This window comes from Podarcis raffonei, chromosome 7 (assembly GCF_027172205.1).
Source record: "Podarcis raffonei isolate rPodRaf1 chromosome 7, rPodRaf1.pri, whole genome shotgun sequence".
Classification (NCBI taxonomy): Eukaryota; Metazoa; Chordata; class Lepidosauria; order Squamata; family Lacertidae; genus Podarcis; species Podarcis raffonei.
Genome location: NC_070608.1, coordinates 38323696 through 38338989, shown reverse-complemented (window position 1 = coordinate 38338989; position 15294 = coordinate 38323696). Strand labels below are relative to the sequence as shown.

Below are 15294 nucleotides of genomic sequence, written 5' to 3'. Positions count from 1 at the left end.
AGACTGCTAAGAGGTTGTGCCCATTTGTAATTAAAGATTATTGTAATTAAAGTCACACCTACAATAGCAGCCATATCACATAACAACATATTGGGTCACAGAACACCAGCTATTGACTAAGGGGTAAAGGTAGGTATTGTGACAAGTGTGTTACCTCCATTTACTGGTGGCTTCTCCCACTATAAGATGTGTATGAGATAGGAACATGATGTAATACACAAACCTTAATAACATGTTCGGTTTACAATATTGAATCCTTGTGCTGCTCCAGTAAAAGCTCTTCCATTGGCACCATGCTGCATTAATTATGCAGCATGTATTGCTTGCTTTGGAGCCCCAGAAATTCCAGGTTGACATGCTCTGATATCAAAGGGTCTCTGGCATCCGGCACATGTTCAATACTGTCAGGTGGAGGTGAAGGATCCAAGTCCAGCGTGTGTTAATCAGTTAAGTCAGAGGAATAATCGCATACATATACGTTGGTCCATTTTACTCTGTCATGCAGTGCCTGCAATTCAGTCACAGACTCATTAAAAACTGAAATTCATCAGGCGGTTTACAATATGATGATGATCATATCTATCTACATCTACATCTACATCTTCTACATCTATATCTATATATTTATTTCTATATTTATTGTCAGGCTTTGGGGGATTCTATCCGCTCCCCCTCCCCCAGTGGCAGCAAGAAGCAGAGAAAAACAAGAAGAGTTCTTACTAATGAGTTTATTCAATCATCACAGCGAGAGACAATGGCATTGCTCCAACTAAGATCCTCTCCACTCCCTTCCTACCAACAGCACTTTTCCTTACAGTGGCCACCGGGGGCTAATTGTCTCTGAGTCCTTTGCTCTTGCACTCTCAACGAACGCCGGGTTCTGGGAGAAGGGGGGTCAGAAATACTCTCCAGTGATAACATCTCATCTGGCTGCTCTGGCTCTGTCTCCTCACCATGGCATATCTTTCTAAACATATCTGTAACTTGCCTTGGAATGCCCAAAAATTTGGAAAATCGGTTTTCAGGTGGAAAAATCAAAATTGGAAACAGAACTGTTAGAACCCAATACTAAAAATTTGTCAAAAATGTATAACTTGCTGTTGAAATGGAACACACAGGATGAAACAGTGAAGTCAGCTATGATTAAGTGGGCACAAGACATTGGTCATAACATTATGTTTGCTGACTGGGAAAAGTTATGGACCACCGGTTTGAAATTCACGGCATGTAATGCCTTAAGAGAGAATATTATGAAAATGATCTATAGGTGGTACATGACCCCAGTCAAGCTTGCAAAAATTTACCACTTGTCTGACAATAAATGTTGGAAATGTAAGGAAAATGAAGGCACATTCTTTCACCTTTGGTGGACGTGCCCGAAGATTAAGGCGTTCTGGGAAATGATATATAATGAACTGAAAAAGGTATTTAAATATACCTTCCTGAAGAAACCAGAAGCCTTTCTCTTGGGTATTGTCGGCCAATTGGTGTCAAAGAAGGATAGAACTTTCTTTATGTACAACAGCAGCAAGAATACTCATCGCGAAGTATTGGAAGACACAAGATCTACCCACCTTGGAAGAATGGCAGATGAAGATGATTGACTATATGGGACTGGCAGAGATGACTGGCAGAATCCGAGACCAGGGGAGAGAGACAGCGGAGGAAGATTGGAAGAAATATAAGGACTATCTTAAGAAACATTGTAAAATTATTGAATGTTAGTATGACGCTGGTTTAGGGATGCGGGTGGCGCTGTGGGTAAAAGCCTCAGCGCCTAGGGCTTGCCGATCGAAAGGTCGGCGGTTCGAATCCCCGCGGCGGGGTGCGCTCCCGCTGCTCGGTCCCAGCGCCTGCCAACCTAGCAGTTCGAAAGCACCCCCAGGTGCAAGTAGATAAATAGGGACCGCTTACTAGTGGGAAGGTAAACGGCGTTTCCGTGTGCTGCGCTGGCTCGCCAGATGCAGCTTCTCACGCTGGCCAGGTGACCCGGAAGTGTCTGCGGACAGCGCTGGCCCCCGGCCTATAGAGTGAGATGGGCGCACAACCCTAGAGTCTGTCAAGACTGGCCCGTACGGGCAGGGGTACCTTTACCTTACTATGACGCTGGTTTAGTACGTATGTGGTTTTCAGCTGTAACGGATAAGTAAAAAGAAACGAAAGTTAAAAAATTAATTGAAACTTAGGGAAAGGATTTGCTGAATTAACAAATTGGAAATTGGAATACAGAAAGGGGAGGTATGAGGAAGTCGGGGAAGTAAGTTTTAAGAAAATAAGGGATAGAAAGTATACTTGTTTTATTTTTGTGTTTTTTGATCTTAGTTTTGTATGTTTGTATTTTTGTATTTTTGTATTTTATGTTTTGTTATGTTTTTTATACAATTTTTGAAATTTGAATAAAAATCTTAAAAAAAAAAAAAAAGGAATGCCCAAAAATTTGCTATCAGCCTCAGTTTCTTGCTGGTTATTCATCTTCTTGTAAAAACAGAGCAAAAATGAGGAAGCACAGAGAACCAAATTTCTCTTTATTTTCAATAATGGATAAAGCAAATCAGAAGCATAAATAACCACCCTGGGTGATCCACTGAGCTCAGGTATTGCTGTGAGTCCTGAAGGCCGCTCCCTGCAAGGCCCTTTCCACCTGGCCTAGGGGGTGGGGCCCAGACTCACCAGCTCTACTAAAGCGGTGCCTGCTGAGACCAGAGGGACATTGCCTGACAACAAACCCTAACTATTGGATTATTTTGCCCCATCTTTTAGTGCCTGCCAAAGAGCTGTGTCATGCTTATGATAATGTTTTATTCTTTTGTTAGTTAGTTATGCTGTTTTAAATGTGCATTTTATATTTGACCTCACGTAGCAGTGGTTTTTTAAAAAAATGTTTACGTTTTGTTTTTTGTTAACTTACTTTGTGGAGTGTGTATTCTGTAGTTTACCTCCTTTGTAATGTTTTATTTTGAAATCTTTGGGATAATTTAGTTTTGTTTTGTTTTTTTAGTTAATTATGTTGCTTTGACTGTATAGTCTATATTTGACTTTCTTCACATTTGACTTTAATGTGTTTTAAACTGCTTTTGAGATTTTTCTTAAAATATAAAGCGATATAGAAATGAAATAAATAATTAGATAATCTAATAATTAAATAAATGGTACTACTATCGCAAACAAAAGTGCGCCTAAAAAGGTTGATGAGGGCTTTCTCAGGATACTGCCAAAGAGAACACCTGGCTGTGAATTGCAAGAAGTCAAACTAAAGAAAACCAAATTTTCAAGAAATTATAGGACCCACAGGTGGTAAGTGCATAATCTGTTGATCGAACAAGTTAAAGTCTTTAAATACCTTTGCGCTGTTTTTCAGTCAGCAGGGTCATGGGGAGCACATCAGAAATATGCAAAGGAAAAAGCATCTCAAAGCGCCAAAATTCTGACAGGCTTTTTACATACAAAAGTGGCAATCGTATAGCATCAGCACTGTTTAAAGCTAATCCCCTAGCACAGTTATTGCATGAGGTCAGATTTGGACAGGCCCTCACCTTGGATCTACAGAAGCTGTTCAACCTAAGTTCCTAAGGCAATTTTTTTCTGTTCCATCCTGTGTTCCAAATGCTTCATTGCGCTTAGAGGCTAGTCTCCCCTCAGTTGAATTACAGATTTGGTGTAGGACATTTAATTATTGGCTTTGCCTAAATTTAAACCCCACTGGTCTACTACGCTTAGTATTGCAAGATGGTCATGAGAGTGCTTGGACTAAAATTGTCAAAAAAAGCTTTACTTTTCTGTTTTATCATTACAACAGTTATTAACACTGGGCTTTAAGTTAAGTAAATAAATAAATTAAAGTAAATAAATAAATTAAATAAAGTAAATAAATAAATTAAAGGTAAAGGTAAAGGTAAAGGTACCCCTTTACCTTTACCTTTAAATTTAGGCAAAGCCATTTAATTATTGGCTTTGCCTAAATTTAAACCCCACTGGTCTACTACACTTAGTATTATAAGATTGTCATGAGAGTGCTTGGACTAAAATTGTCAGCCAAAAGATTTACTTTTCTGGTTTATCATCACAACAGTTATTAATACTGGGCTTCAGTAAAGTAAATAATTAAATTAGACAGCACCTAATTGAACGACAGAATAATTTGGCCACAATAAGGCAATTTTGTCCATGGTATGATTATTTTCTACCAAGTCATTTTGACACTTGGGCACCCTATTTGCAAAATTTAACAATTCCAAAATACAGACGTGCTTTCACTTTCGCAAGCTTGAATAAACTGCCTTCAGCTGTACTTGAGGGTTAATTTCAGAAAATTCCACTGGAAAAACAATGATGTCCATGTGGAGATTGCAGTATTGAGTCAGTGGCTCATGAGCTTCTAGATGACTAGGTGGCAGCAAAATATGCAAGGTTTTTAGTGGGGGCAATTAGAATAAGATCGATTATATCTATTATTTGATTATTGATCTAAACCTCCAAAATGTATTTTGTATAGTTAAGTTTTTACCTCTATCTTCAGTACATTTTATTTTATTTTATTTTATTCCTATGGCTAGTGGCTGATGCAAATAAAATTCTTCTGATCTGAACTTCTCAGGTTTTATGAGGATTTATAAAGGGGCGCTGCATCATCACTCCAAAAGTCACCAGAGAATGATCTGACAATGGGCTCAGCACAAACCCCGCTATCGATGCATTTCTGTTCTGCCTTCCCACTCCCTTGCAGAAACCTGAACCAGGGTATGCCCTGCCTAGGTAAAGGTAAAGGGACCCCTGACCATTAGGTCCAGTCGTGGCTGACTCTGGGGTTGCGGCGTTCATCTCGCTTTATTGGCCAAGGGAGCCGGCGTACAGCTTCCGGGTCATGTGACCAGCATGACTAAGCTGCTTCTGATGAACCAGAGCAGCACATGGAAACGCCGTTTACCTTCCCGCTGAAGCGGTACCTATTTATGTACTTGCACCTTTAAGTGCTTTCGAACTGCTAGGTTGGCAGGAGCAGAGACTGAGCAACGGGAGCTCAACCCGTCACGGGGATTCGAAACACCGACCTTCTGATCGGCAAGTCCTAGGCTCTGTGGTTTAACCCACAGCGCCACCCGCGTCCATGCCCTGCCTAATGGGCCTTTTATTTACTGAGACAGTCTCATGGTTGCCACAGAAGCCATGATTCCTGAGCTGCCCCAGGACCTATAGGTTTTATGATCAAGAGCCATGAGTTACTTCCCTCACTTGGGACAGTGAATTCTCAAACTTTCACAATAAGCAGAGAGGGAGAGATTTCTTGGCAGTGATGAGAGATTGAGAATTGGAGGGATTGTTCTGTGGTATTACGGCAGCAGATAAAGGTGTAGTGTAACTTTTGATTTTGTTTGAAATGTATTGTTATGAATAGATTGAGGACTTCCATTTTTTGCCGCCATGGTGAACAATGGTTCTCACCATAGCATGCAGACAATTAAGGATAATTTGAGAATAATTATCATTGCAACCCCCCGCCCCAGGTCGGGGGGAGCGCTCACACTCGCAGATCACCCAGTAGCTGCCTCCCGCTCCTACGGAATGCACTGCATGCATTGGAAACTCTCCAACGTGGTCACCATGCACAGAGATTCTTCTGTTTTTTAAGACATATCCTAATTCAGACTTGAGAAGCAGGCATGTTCTGGAAGAAGGAGACAAGTTAACCTGCTGCTGAATGAATGAGCCATCGAGTGCCAAGGTCTCGATCTGGAGAAGATTTTAATCGAAATTGGATTGATATGTGGTAGAGAGAAGCCTTTGTTTTCTCTTTATATATTCACCATGCTTTTTTTATAATATGGCATCTCTTCACCAAAGCAAAAAATTAGTTACTAATGGATTGCAATTATTAATGGACTGCAAGAGGTAATCAATCAGAACTTTATAATGCTTATGGATTAATTCAAAGAATGAAACTGTGTGGAACATATTGGGATGTTCTGTGGCAATACCCTCCCACGGAGGATTCTAACTTTGATTTATTATGGTGTTGATGAGATATCAGCTTGTTATCAGATGGGAAAGTATTGAAAGAAAATGCTGACTTTGGACTAGTAGAATTCATGCCAAACTCCTGAGTTATGGAATCTCTCCCTCAGATTCCCTAAAACTAGACCAAATCACTGCTCAAAGATTGATCCGCCAAAGACTGGATGACATCGACTTACAGCGAAATTATACGCTGGGGGGAGGTGTTTGCTCGCCCCAGAACATTGGTATCACTTTAACTTACTGCGTTCCATCATACCTCTCCTCCCTTTCGACTGTTGCCCATAGACTGGCCTTCACCAAAGCGAGGTTCAACGTTTTTCCCTCCAATGTCCTGAGACATAGATTCTCAAAGGGCCAAGCCCCCGCCGTGTGCGAATGTGATAAGGTGACGCCGGAGTCGCTCCAGCACATTATGTTCATTTGCCCCTTGTTCAATGTGCCACGGGCAAATTTGTTGGGATCAATCATTCAGAAACTGGAGGGTACCCCACCAAAATTACACCTTGCCCAAATCTTGCAGGACAAGGACACCCACACGACCCTGAAGGTGGCTAGGTTCCTGGTCGCTGTCCTTTCCCAAAAGCGACGACAAGGAGCACTACAAGCTAATTAAGGCGTAGTATGCCTTTCCATCTTATAGTATTTTATTGTTATAGTGGTGTTTTAGCGACTGCTTTTTTTTTTCCCCCTACGGCACAAGCTGTCACTTATGTGTTGTTTTTACCTGTATGGGCCTATGGCCGTAATAAATGTTTCTCAATGTTTCTCAAGGATTGATTGCAACAATAAAGGATGGCTGAATGTTTTTTTTAAAAAAAACATTCCACACAGAAAGTTACCAGGTATAAACTCCTCTTGCAAATTAAAGAATATAGAACAGTTAAATACAAATGAAAGTCAACACATCAGTGGCTGATAAAATAAAGGATCAACATAGGAACTGTATTATTTGGGTTAAATTGGAATGGAGCAACAAAAAGGAATCAACATCTCCTAAAAATCTCCTAAAATCAGAACATGGGAAGTCAACCAAAATGTTTAATTTGAAATCTGACAATTGCCTTTTTTAATTGAATTATGCTTTGGTATTGTATTAATGTGGTCTATATTGGAAAAAATTATTATATTAAAAAATGCAATGTATTGTTGTGGACTGGTGCAGGCTATGGTGGATGATGGGGATTGCTCGCCCTGAGTGACCCGATTGCTCCAAATAGACAGGAAAGCAGCTTAGGCAAGGCACCTTATCTAAAAAAGCCCATAAGGAAAATTCTGGTTCCCAAGGGTCCAGTGGTGTCGGAGAACGCTCCCTAGGAGTCTCCAAAGCTCCGAAGGGAACTATGGAAGCTCCAATATTGAATGCAGAGACACTGTGCAATCAAGACCTCTCAGCAAAACGCCTCAAGTGCCACCATTAAGGCAGCAACTTTTCTATAAAAAAGAAATCAGACCAATTTGGACAAATATATATATATATATATATATATATATATATATATATATATATATATGATCCACACCAGGGAGGTAAAGAGAAGCCCCCCCCCCCGTCATGGCATAAAATCTGGAGGGACTAAGAGAAGAATAAGTGACATACCCCTTCCACCCCATTGTAAATTGATAATAATGCTACCTCTGGACTTTCGATCAGCTTTAACCCAGTGATTTCTGTTATCTCCTTAAACATACTTTGCCCCCCAAAATGCACATATTTACACCCCCACCCCATGTGAACATAATTCCTTTTCCTGGCATCCCCTCCAACATAACACCCAATATTCCTTGTTTATTTGATTTAATCTGACTGGTGTTAAATACCATCTCTAAAAAATTTATAATAATTTTATTTTATTCTTATGGACAGCATTTTCAACGTAGACTGAAATTAGTGGAGCTCCATTTTCAAGACTGAAATTAGTGGAGCTCCAACCAGGCTTTTGTTGAACCAATAAATCTTAAATAATTAACGGCCGGAGTCATCTCGTGGGGCCTTGCATTCTTGATCCCCCTTTTCTACTAATATTTTATAAATTTCACTGATTTCCCCTTTTATAACTGTATTTTCTTCTTTATCGCCTCTTTTTATAGAGCAGTCTCTATCCTCCTCCATTATCTGTTCACAGACCAGAAATGCTGCAACACATGGCTCTTGACCATAAAACCTCTAGGTCCTGGTCTCCACGGCAACCATGAGACCATCTCAGTAAATTAAAGGCCCAACACATAAGACAGAACATACCCTAGTTCAGGTCTCTCCAAGGGAGTGGGAAGGCAGAAATCCATTCGTAGGGAAGTTTGTGCTGAGCCCATTGTCTGAGAAGGATATTTCGATAGTGAAATTCAAAGTGATGATGCAGTGCCCTTCTATAAGGCTGGGGGATCCATTAAGGTGGTCTGTTCCCAGAGACTTATGGTATCTGGTGGATTCCTGAATACTCAGGAATTTTCAAGTTGGCATGCTCACCACTTCTGTCAAAGTCTTGCTATAGAATTGGGAATTAAGGTAGGCACTTGACAGGTTGGCTCTCAAGTGTCATCCTCAACACTCTCAAGTGCCTTCCTCAACACTAAAGCAAACAGGGCTCCCTCATATTCTCAAGAGTGTAGGGCAATGAAGTAGAACAGTGCCTGGAAGGGACTCAGCAGCTTGCAAAGCAACATCTCTCTCTGGAAAGCCTGTGGTTTTTATCTGGCTTTTAGAAGACAGGAGTGCCTGTCTTCCTGTGGTCCATGGGGTCACAAAGAGTCGGACACGACTAAACAACAAAGTGGTTTTAATGAGTTTTAATTAGCTTTAACTTTTCTTCAAGTGATTCATGAAGTGGCTAGTGAAGATAAGATACATGCGCTTTTTATGTTTTCTGGTTCTGTTCGGCTTTTACAAGCCATGGATATTTGTTCTTAATGAGTCTATGACTGAATCGCAGAAAGAGTGTTACGAGTACAATTCCTATCTTTATTCCTTAGTCAAGAACTGGTTTTCTGTGACCCAATATGTTATTGTACATTATGAATGTTCTTGTAGGTGTGACTCCATACTTATGTATGATTACAAATGGCCACGACTTCCAAGAAGCAGCCTCCCTAAGCCTTCTCTCTTTTTCACAATGCTTGGTTTGTTCATACAGATGGCACACCCATCACAGTCTCTTTAAACCTCCACATAAAGGGACGTGTCTCCATAGTGGTGGAAATTAGCCTACAAAAAAGTAGAGCACCGGACAAGACTTTTGCTGCTCTCAGAGAGAGGTGACCAAAGTGAAGGCAATTTAGGCTTACCAGGAATGTAAGTAAAAGGTTTTGTTCATAGAAACATAAAATGTAAAGCTGGAAGGGGCCCAACGGGTTGTCTAGTCAACCCCCTGCAATCTCAACAAATGATTCTTGCTTAGTTTTGCAAATGTGCTAGTAGTTGTGTTATTTGTCAGTTCCTGTGCAGGGATCAGCAAAGAGAGAGAGAGAAATGCTGTCTTGTCTATGTGCGTGTGTAAAAACCAGTTGTATGAAAATCTTAGCCTGTTTCCACATTGTCAACTAACTGTTTCAGTGCCATGCCCGGAGCACCATGTAACGTTGTGGGTGTGGCACGATGCATCCTGTTGCATGTGCCAAGCTGTGGGTTCCTTTGCTGGCTTTTCCACTGTCGTCACACTCTCCCAGCACCGCCCAACGTCATGTGCCAGCACAGAACATCAGGGAATGCTAGCGGCAGGAGAGGAAGATCTCTGGATGGGATCCGCCGCACACCAACAGCACCGACAGCAGCAACAAGTCCCGACAAATAAGAGCGCATGGATCCCAGCCGAAACAGTTAGCCGCCATGCAGCGAGGTGTGTGGAGGCAGCGGGTGGACAGCACAGAAACTGTGTCACCGAACATTTTGTTCCCCCCTAGCATGAAACTCACACCCACCTTCGTACGCCCCTGTGCGTTGGGTGCTGGAACCCCCGTTAGTTGGCATTGTGACTCACTGCGTCTGCAACCATTATAAAGGTAAACAACTATCTCCTAAGAAAAAGTCAACAACTTTGGGGTCCCCCGTAAAGAAACGCTCAAAAACTCTGGGCAACCTAGGTGTGCCTGGTGGATCTTTGCACCCCGACACCGTATATGCTTAAGATGGCCCTGATGAAAGTTTCAAGGAGATTGAAACAGCAAGTCACAGTTTTAGCACACTCAAAGACTAGGCAATTTTTTCCCACCTGCGCCCAAAATTAAGCAAGGAACGAAGATTCCAGCAGACGAGAAATATCATTTATTATGTGAGCACAACAGAGAAAGTTCTGGCCCATGTGGATGACAACCTAGTATCCAGAATGCTGCAACATATAGGAGAGCTTTTTAACTGATCTTATATTTCAGTTTTCTGAACCACAGTGTTTTCTTCCAATAAAAGATTGCAATATTTCATTTATTTTTCAACAAAATAACATTTATTTATTGCATTTTATATTATTTCCAGGTTATGAAGTTTTTGGCATGGAACATCTCCCTAAAGGACCAGTGCTTATTATCTTTTATCACCCAGTTTCTACTATTGACTATTTCTTCCTTATCGCTAGACTTTTCAAGGAGACAGGAAGAGAGTGCTTTTCAATATGTGATCATAGCATATATCGGTTTCCAGGTAAGTTATTAAATTTAAATCATGCTTTTTTACATAAAATATGTGAAATGTGATATAAAATAAAGCTATAAGATATAAAACAATGCTATAAAATATAAAACAGTGTATCAGGCAAGTAGGTGAAAAACAACGCATGAAATATCACCAAGTGTCCTCACAAAAAAGGAAGTTGGAAACTGCAGGCTTGCTTTTAGCCATTTACAACATCAACCTCTTCTCGCAATAATGTTTCAGGCATCATATTTGAATCAGGCAATGTTTCCAATACAGCATGTCAACCTGGGTCTTTTGGCCCTTGATCACAGATTGCAAGAAAACCTGACCTCAAAACAGCTATGAGAGTGCTTCTTCTTCTTCTTCTTCTTCTTCTTCTTCTTCTTCTTCTTCTTCTTCTTCTTCTCTAGTAATTGCAAGACAATTCCTGTGCTTCCATGCAGAAATTTCATGCTTTCTTGTACAACTTGTCTACATTCTTCCTCAGGGATCTAAGAACTGAAGGAATCTGGATAATGTGACATCTGCTTTCTATGCTGTAACTGCAGGCTCTCATATAATAATTGCTGCTGACTTTAATACTAGAATACGACAAGGTTTAGGAAAATGCATCTCTAAGTTGTTGATTTCCTCAAGTACAAAGAGTTTTGCAAAATTCAGTCATTAGTAAAGATGGCTATTCGTTACTGGAAAGAACAATGCAAAGTATGGGATTCTGCTTGGGAGCATCTGCACTAGCAAACCACCTGCGCAAAATCCTCTGTGGCAGCTGGGATGGGGTGGGAGGTAATGGCCAATCAAGCACTCCCACACACAACTTTTGTGCCCCCATGTGACACTGCAATCAAACACATGTGGCACCCTTGCTGTAGTGTTCATGGCCCTCCACTGCCACTCCCCCCACATCATCTTCCTCTGATGACACCACAGAAAGGTCATGGAAGGAAGGAAGGAAGGAACCCAAAGTGTGCTCTTTGGGGGTATTCCACTGGTTAATTAATGCAGCATATACTCTCCACCCATATATCTGTGGATGAGTCTCTGCTGTTTTCCACCAGCAAAGCCTCCTCTGTGCCATGCGTGTATCTCTGTGTGTGAGAGTATGTACTATATCCAAAAGCTCTGCAGCCTAAATGGATTGAAGTTTTGGGTGGTGCAGCAAGCACTATGGACTGTATTTTTATCATAATGCAAACTTGAATGTACTACAAACTTGACTTGAGGAACCCATGTCTAAAAAGGTGGCCACCTCAGCACTCAACCCCACTCAATGTGCTTTCCAAAAAAAGCCTACTGTTAGAACATCTGAGCAAAAGAGGAATTAGCATAAAGTCCCCCTCCATGAAATCCTAGTTGAAATGGATTGGCAGAGAGCTATGCTTGTGATCCATAATAGTGCAATATCTTTGGAACAATGACACTTGTATTGTATCCACACTCTTCTTCTATTTGGGTCTTATTTTGTCAGGGTGGAAGACGGCCTTAAATGCGGCTGGGGTGAAAGATTTCAATAAAGCTGAATGTGTGGAAATTTTGAAGAAAGGCCATTCACTGGGCATTCCCCCTGGTGGAGCTAGAGAAGGAAACTTCAGTACTGACTACAACATAATGTGGGGTAACCGCACAGGTTTCGCTCGGATAGCTTTGGAGGCAAAAGTGGTGAGTGATCTTTGTGCAATTTGCATTGCCTTCAGGATTATCCTAGATAAGACGCAATGTGTTGATATGCTTGATCGAGCATCCTAAGTAGTTGAGCATGGCAAATCCCCTGTTTGGGGGTCAAATGATATCTGTATTTTCCACCACTGCTCTTTTTTGTTTTAAAGCTATTAAAATCAATTACATTTAAAAAGAAAAATAGCTTTTTTCCTCTTCAATTCTTGAAAATCTGGGAGACAGCATGTGCAATTTGAAGTCAATTACATCAGGCTTGTCATTGTAATGCCAGATGCGGAGCATTATTCCTAGTCCTTAACCAAAATAAAGGTGGAGTGGGTGGGGTAAAGTAATTCTCCAGTTCTCAGCTACCTTTTGATTTTGATTTTTGATTTTATTCTTTTAGCCCATCATCCCTATATTTACACAAAATATTTGTGAAGCATACAGGAACATTGGAAAGTCAAGTGAGTATCAAGAAATCTGCTTTCAGGCAATAAACATTTTATAATAATATACATTTTTTTAGAAACAGAATATCTTTTTACTACTTTCTAGTAGACTTTATTCAGTGTACACTGATCTGCAAAAGTTTTGCTGCCTGTCTCAGGACTGAGTGAACATGTCCTTGCTTAGTTTTTTATTAGATTTAAAAGATAGCTATAATCTATAAAAGTGGTAGGAACCCCAAAATGGAGGGGAACTGAGCAGGAAAAAAACCATATTCTGCAGTCTATTTTACAACTTATGACCTTGATTTTTAAAGAGCAGAGAAGAGCTGACAGAATATGCTGCTTTTTCTTTTCCAAAGGACTCATACTATTGAACGCTTCCTCTCTGGGATGGATTGACTGGAATTGCTAAAAACTCAGAATGCCAACTAATTTCAAATTTGATATGGGATCGCTTTCTTACAGACTCTTTTCCCTTTCATACATAGGGCTGACAAGATGGTTTTATGAGAAAACACGATTTTTCTACCTTCCCGTATATGGGCCATTTCCAGTGAAACTGAGGACATATATTGGAGAACCCATCCCATATGATCCAAATATAACAGCTGCAGAGCTGGCTGAAAAAGTAAGCTAACTCTACACCTGGAAGTAAAAAAGCAGGATTTCCCCCCCCCCCCTGTTGGTTTCTCCATTCTACTCTACTATTTTCACCCATGCCCTGGTGTGCTGTTTTCAGGCAAGGAACCAGGGGGTGACTGTTTTTTCTCACTAGCCCTGTCAGCCCTTGCCATTCTAAGAGAACGAGGGAGGTGTTCATAGTGAGTTCAGGCACCTCTTTTTCTGGATAAATAGCACTGAGCATAGTGAAATATAACTCAATAGCATTTCTACAGTTTTCCTCACATAACTGGAGGTAACAACCATGCAGGAAAACTGATACGTTCCAAGCAGCCCAAGGCACTTATGGTTGGTTGTATCTCAGCAATTCTGATACAGTGCTCTTGGTAAAAACAAATCTGTAACTGAAAAAAATGGGATTCTTTATTCTAATGGTTCTGATCCCTTTAGCATTTCCTCACAGATATGAATAACTGTGAATATCCATTTTGCAATATAATAATAATAATAATAATAATAATAATAATAATAATAAGAAGAAGAAGAAGAAGAAGAAGAAGAAGAAGAAGAAGAAGTAGTAGTTATTATTTGTACCCCGCCCATCTGGCTGGGTTTCCCCAGCCACTCTGAGCGGCTTCCAACAAAGATGAAAGATACACTAAAATGTCACATATTAAAAACTTCCCTGAACAGGGCTGCCTTCACATGTCTTCTGAATGACAGGTAGATGTTTATCGCTTTGACATCTGATGGGAGGGCGTTCCACAGGGCAGGCGCCACTACTGAGAAGGCCCTCTGCCTGGTTCCCTGTAACTTGGCCTCTCGCAGTGAGGGAACCGCCAGAAGCTGGACCTCAGTGTCCGGGCAGAACGATGGGGGAGGAGACGCTCCTTCAGATATACTGGACCGAGGCCGTTTAGGGCTTTAAAGGTCAGCACCAACAATATATTGATATAATACAATATTCCTTTGTTCTTCTTTCAACAGACAAAGACTGCAATTGAAAATCTTCGGGATAAACACCAAAAAAGGCCAGGAAATATATTAAGAGCTATTTCAGAACGATTTGATAAGCATTACAAAGCTGACTAGTCCATATAAAGCAGTTGTAATGTTTATGATCATGCATCTGTAATAGAAAACTTTCATTATTATGTAATTAAAGCTAAGTTAAGATACACAGAATTGTGCTGGATTGTATATTAATTATTGTGAAGGGTCATTAGCTCATTAGCTCAGCCCTTGGTGTACATGCTGAAGAGCCTAAGTGCCTTCTTGTCCTATCCTGCAAAACTCCCAGAATTCCCCTTTTGGAGACTTACACTGGTAGCACCAGAATCAAAGAGTGTAACGGGAAGGTGAGTATTTAATTGAACCTTGAAATAATGCTATATCTGAAAGAGTAATGTCTACAAATCTTCTGTATCAAAACAGTGACACTTCTTTTATGTGTATAAAAGGCTGTTCCAAGATCCGAGCCCTGTAAAGCCTCTCCTCCATCCGGAGGGGAGGGGTTGTGAGCGGGAGACGATTCCCGTGTCACGCAGGGGGCATTTTGCCCCCTGCACTCTCATCATTGCTGGCGCGCCACGCCTCCCAGTTGGGCACCCAATCAGGGGCCACCGCAGGGGCATTGTTTAGCCACTCAAATGCGGCCGCGCCAGCTCTCCCCACCATTGCGCTTCAGATTTTCCACGAGTCAAGTGGAGGAAGGGGTCCAGTGATTTTACCTGCATTTGTACTCTTATTTCTCCTTAGTAATTTTTGTGGGGCATCTGGAGGGTTCCTGGCTGTTGTTTTGCTTTAGTTAGAGTGAGGTCTCGGGTGGCTCCAGGTCGCTCCAGCACTGCCGACAGCACTGTTCTCCCAGCCTCCTCACCAATCCAGCGAGCCTCTTGGGCTTGGGTGGCGGTTAGGCATTGGAATGTGATG

The 15294-nt window shown here is 41.2% G+C and overlaps 1 protein-coding gene across 1 annotated transcript; it reads left to right on the top strand.

Moving 5' to 3' along the window:
- Window positions 1-9711: 9711 nt before the first annotated feature.
- LOC128417408 (transmembrane protein 68-like) lies at window positions 9712-15053 on the top strand. Its single transcript, XM_053396031.1, has 6 exons — window positions 9712-9822; window positions 10375-10639; window positions 12102-12292; window positions 12696-12756; window positions 13230-13369; window positions 14350-15053. Exons 1-6 carry the CDS (start codon window positions 9712-9714, stop codon window positions 14452-14454), a joined length of 873 nt encoding a protein of 290 aa, XP_053252006.1. The 3' UTR covers window positions 14455-15053.
- The last annotated feature ends 241 nt before the right edge of the window (window positions 15054-15294 follow it).

Bases quoted from the DNA above. Each gene is read 5' to 3' on its own strand.
- LOC128417408 (XM_053396031.1), top strand. From the start codon at position 9,712: ATGCTAGCGGCAGGAGAGGAAGATCTCTGGATGGGATCCGCCGCACAC. The intron at 9,823-10,374 runs GTTAGCCGCCAT...CTTATATTTCAG, and splicing joins CATGGATCCCAGCCGAAACA to TTTTCTGAACCACAGTGTTT. The intron at 12,757-13,229 runs GTGAGTATCAAG...TTTCATACATAG, and splicing joins CAGGAACATTGGAAAGTCAA to GGCTGACAAGATGGTTTTAT.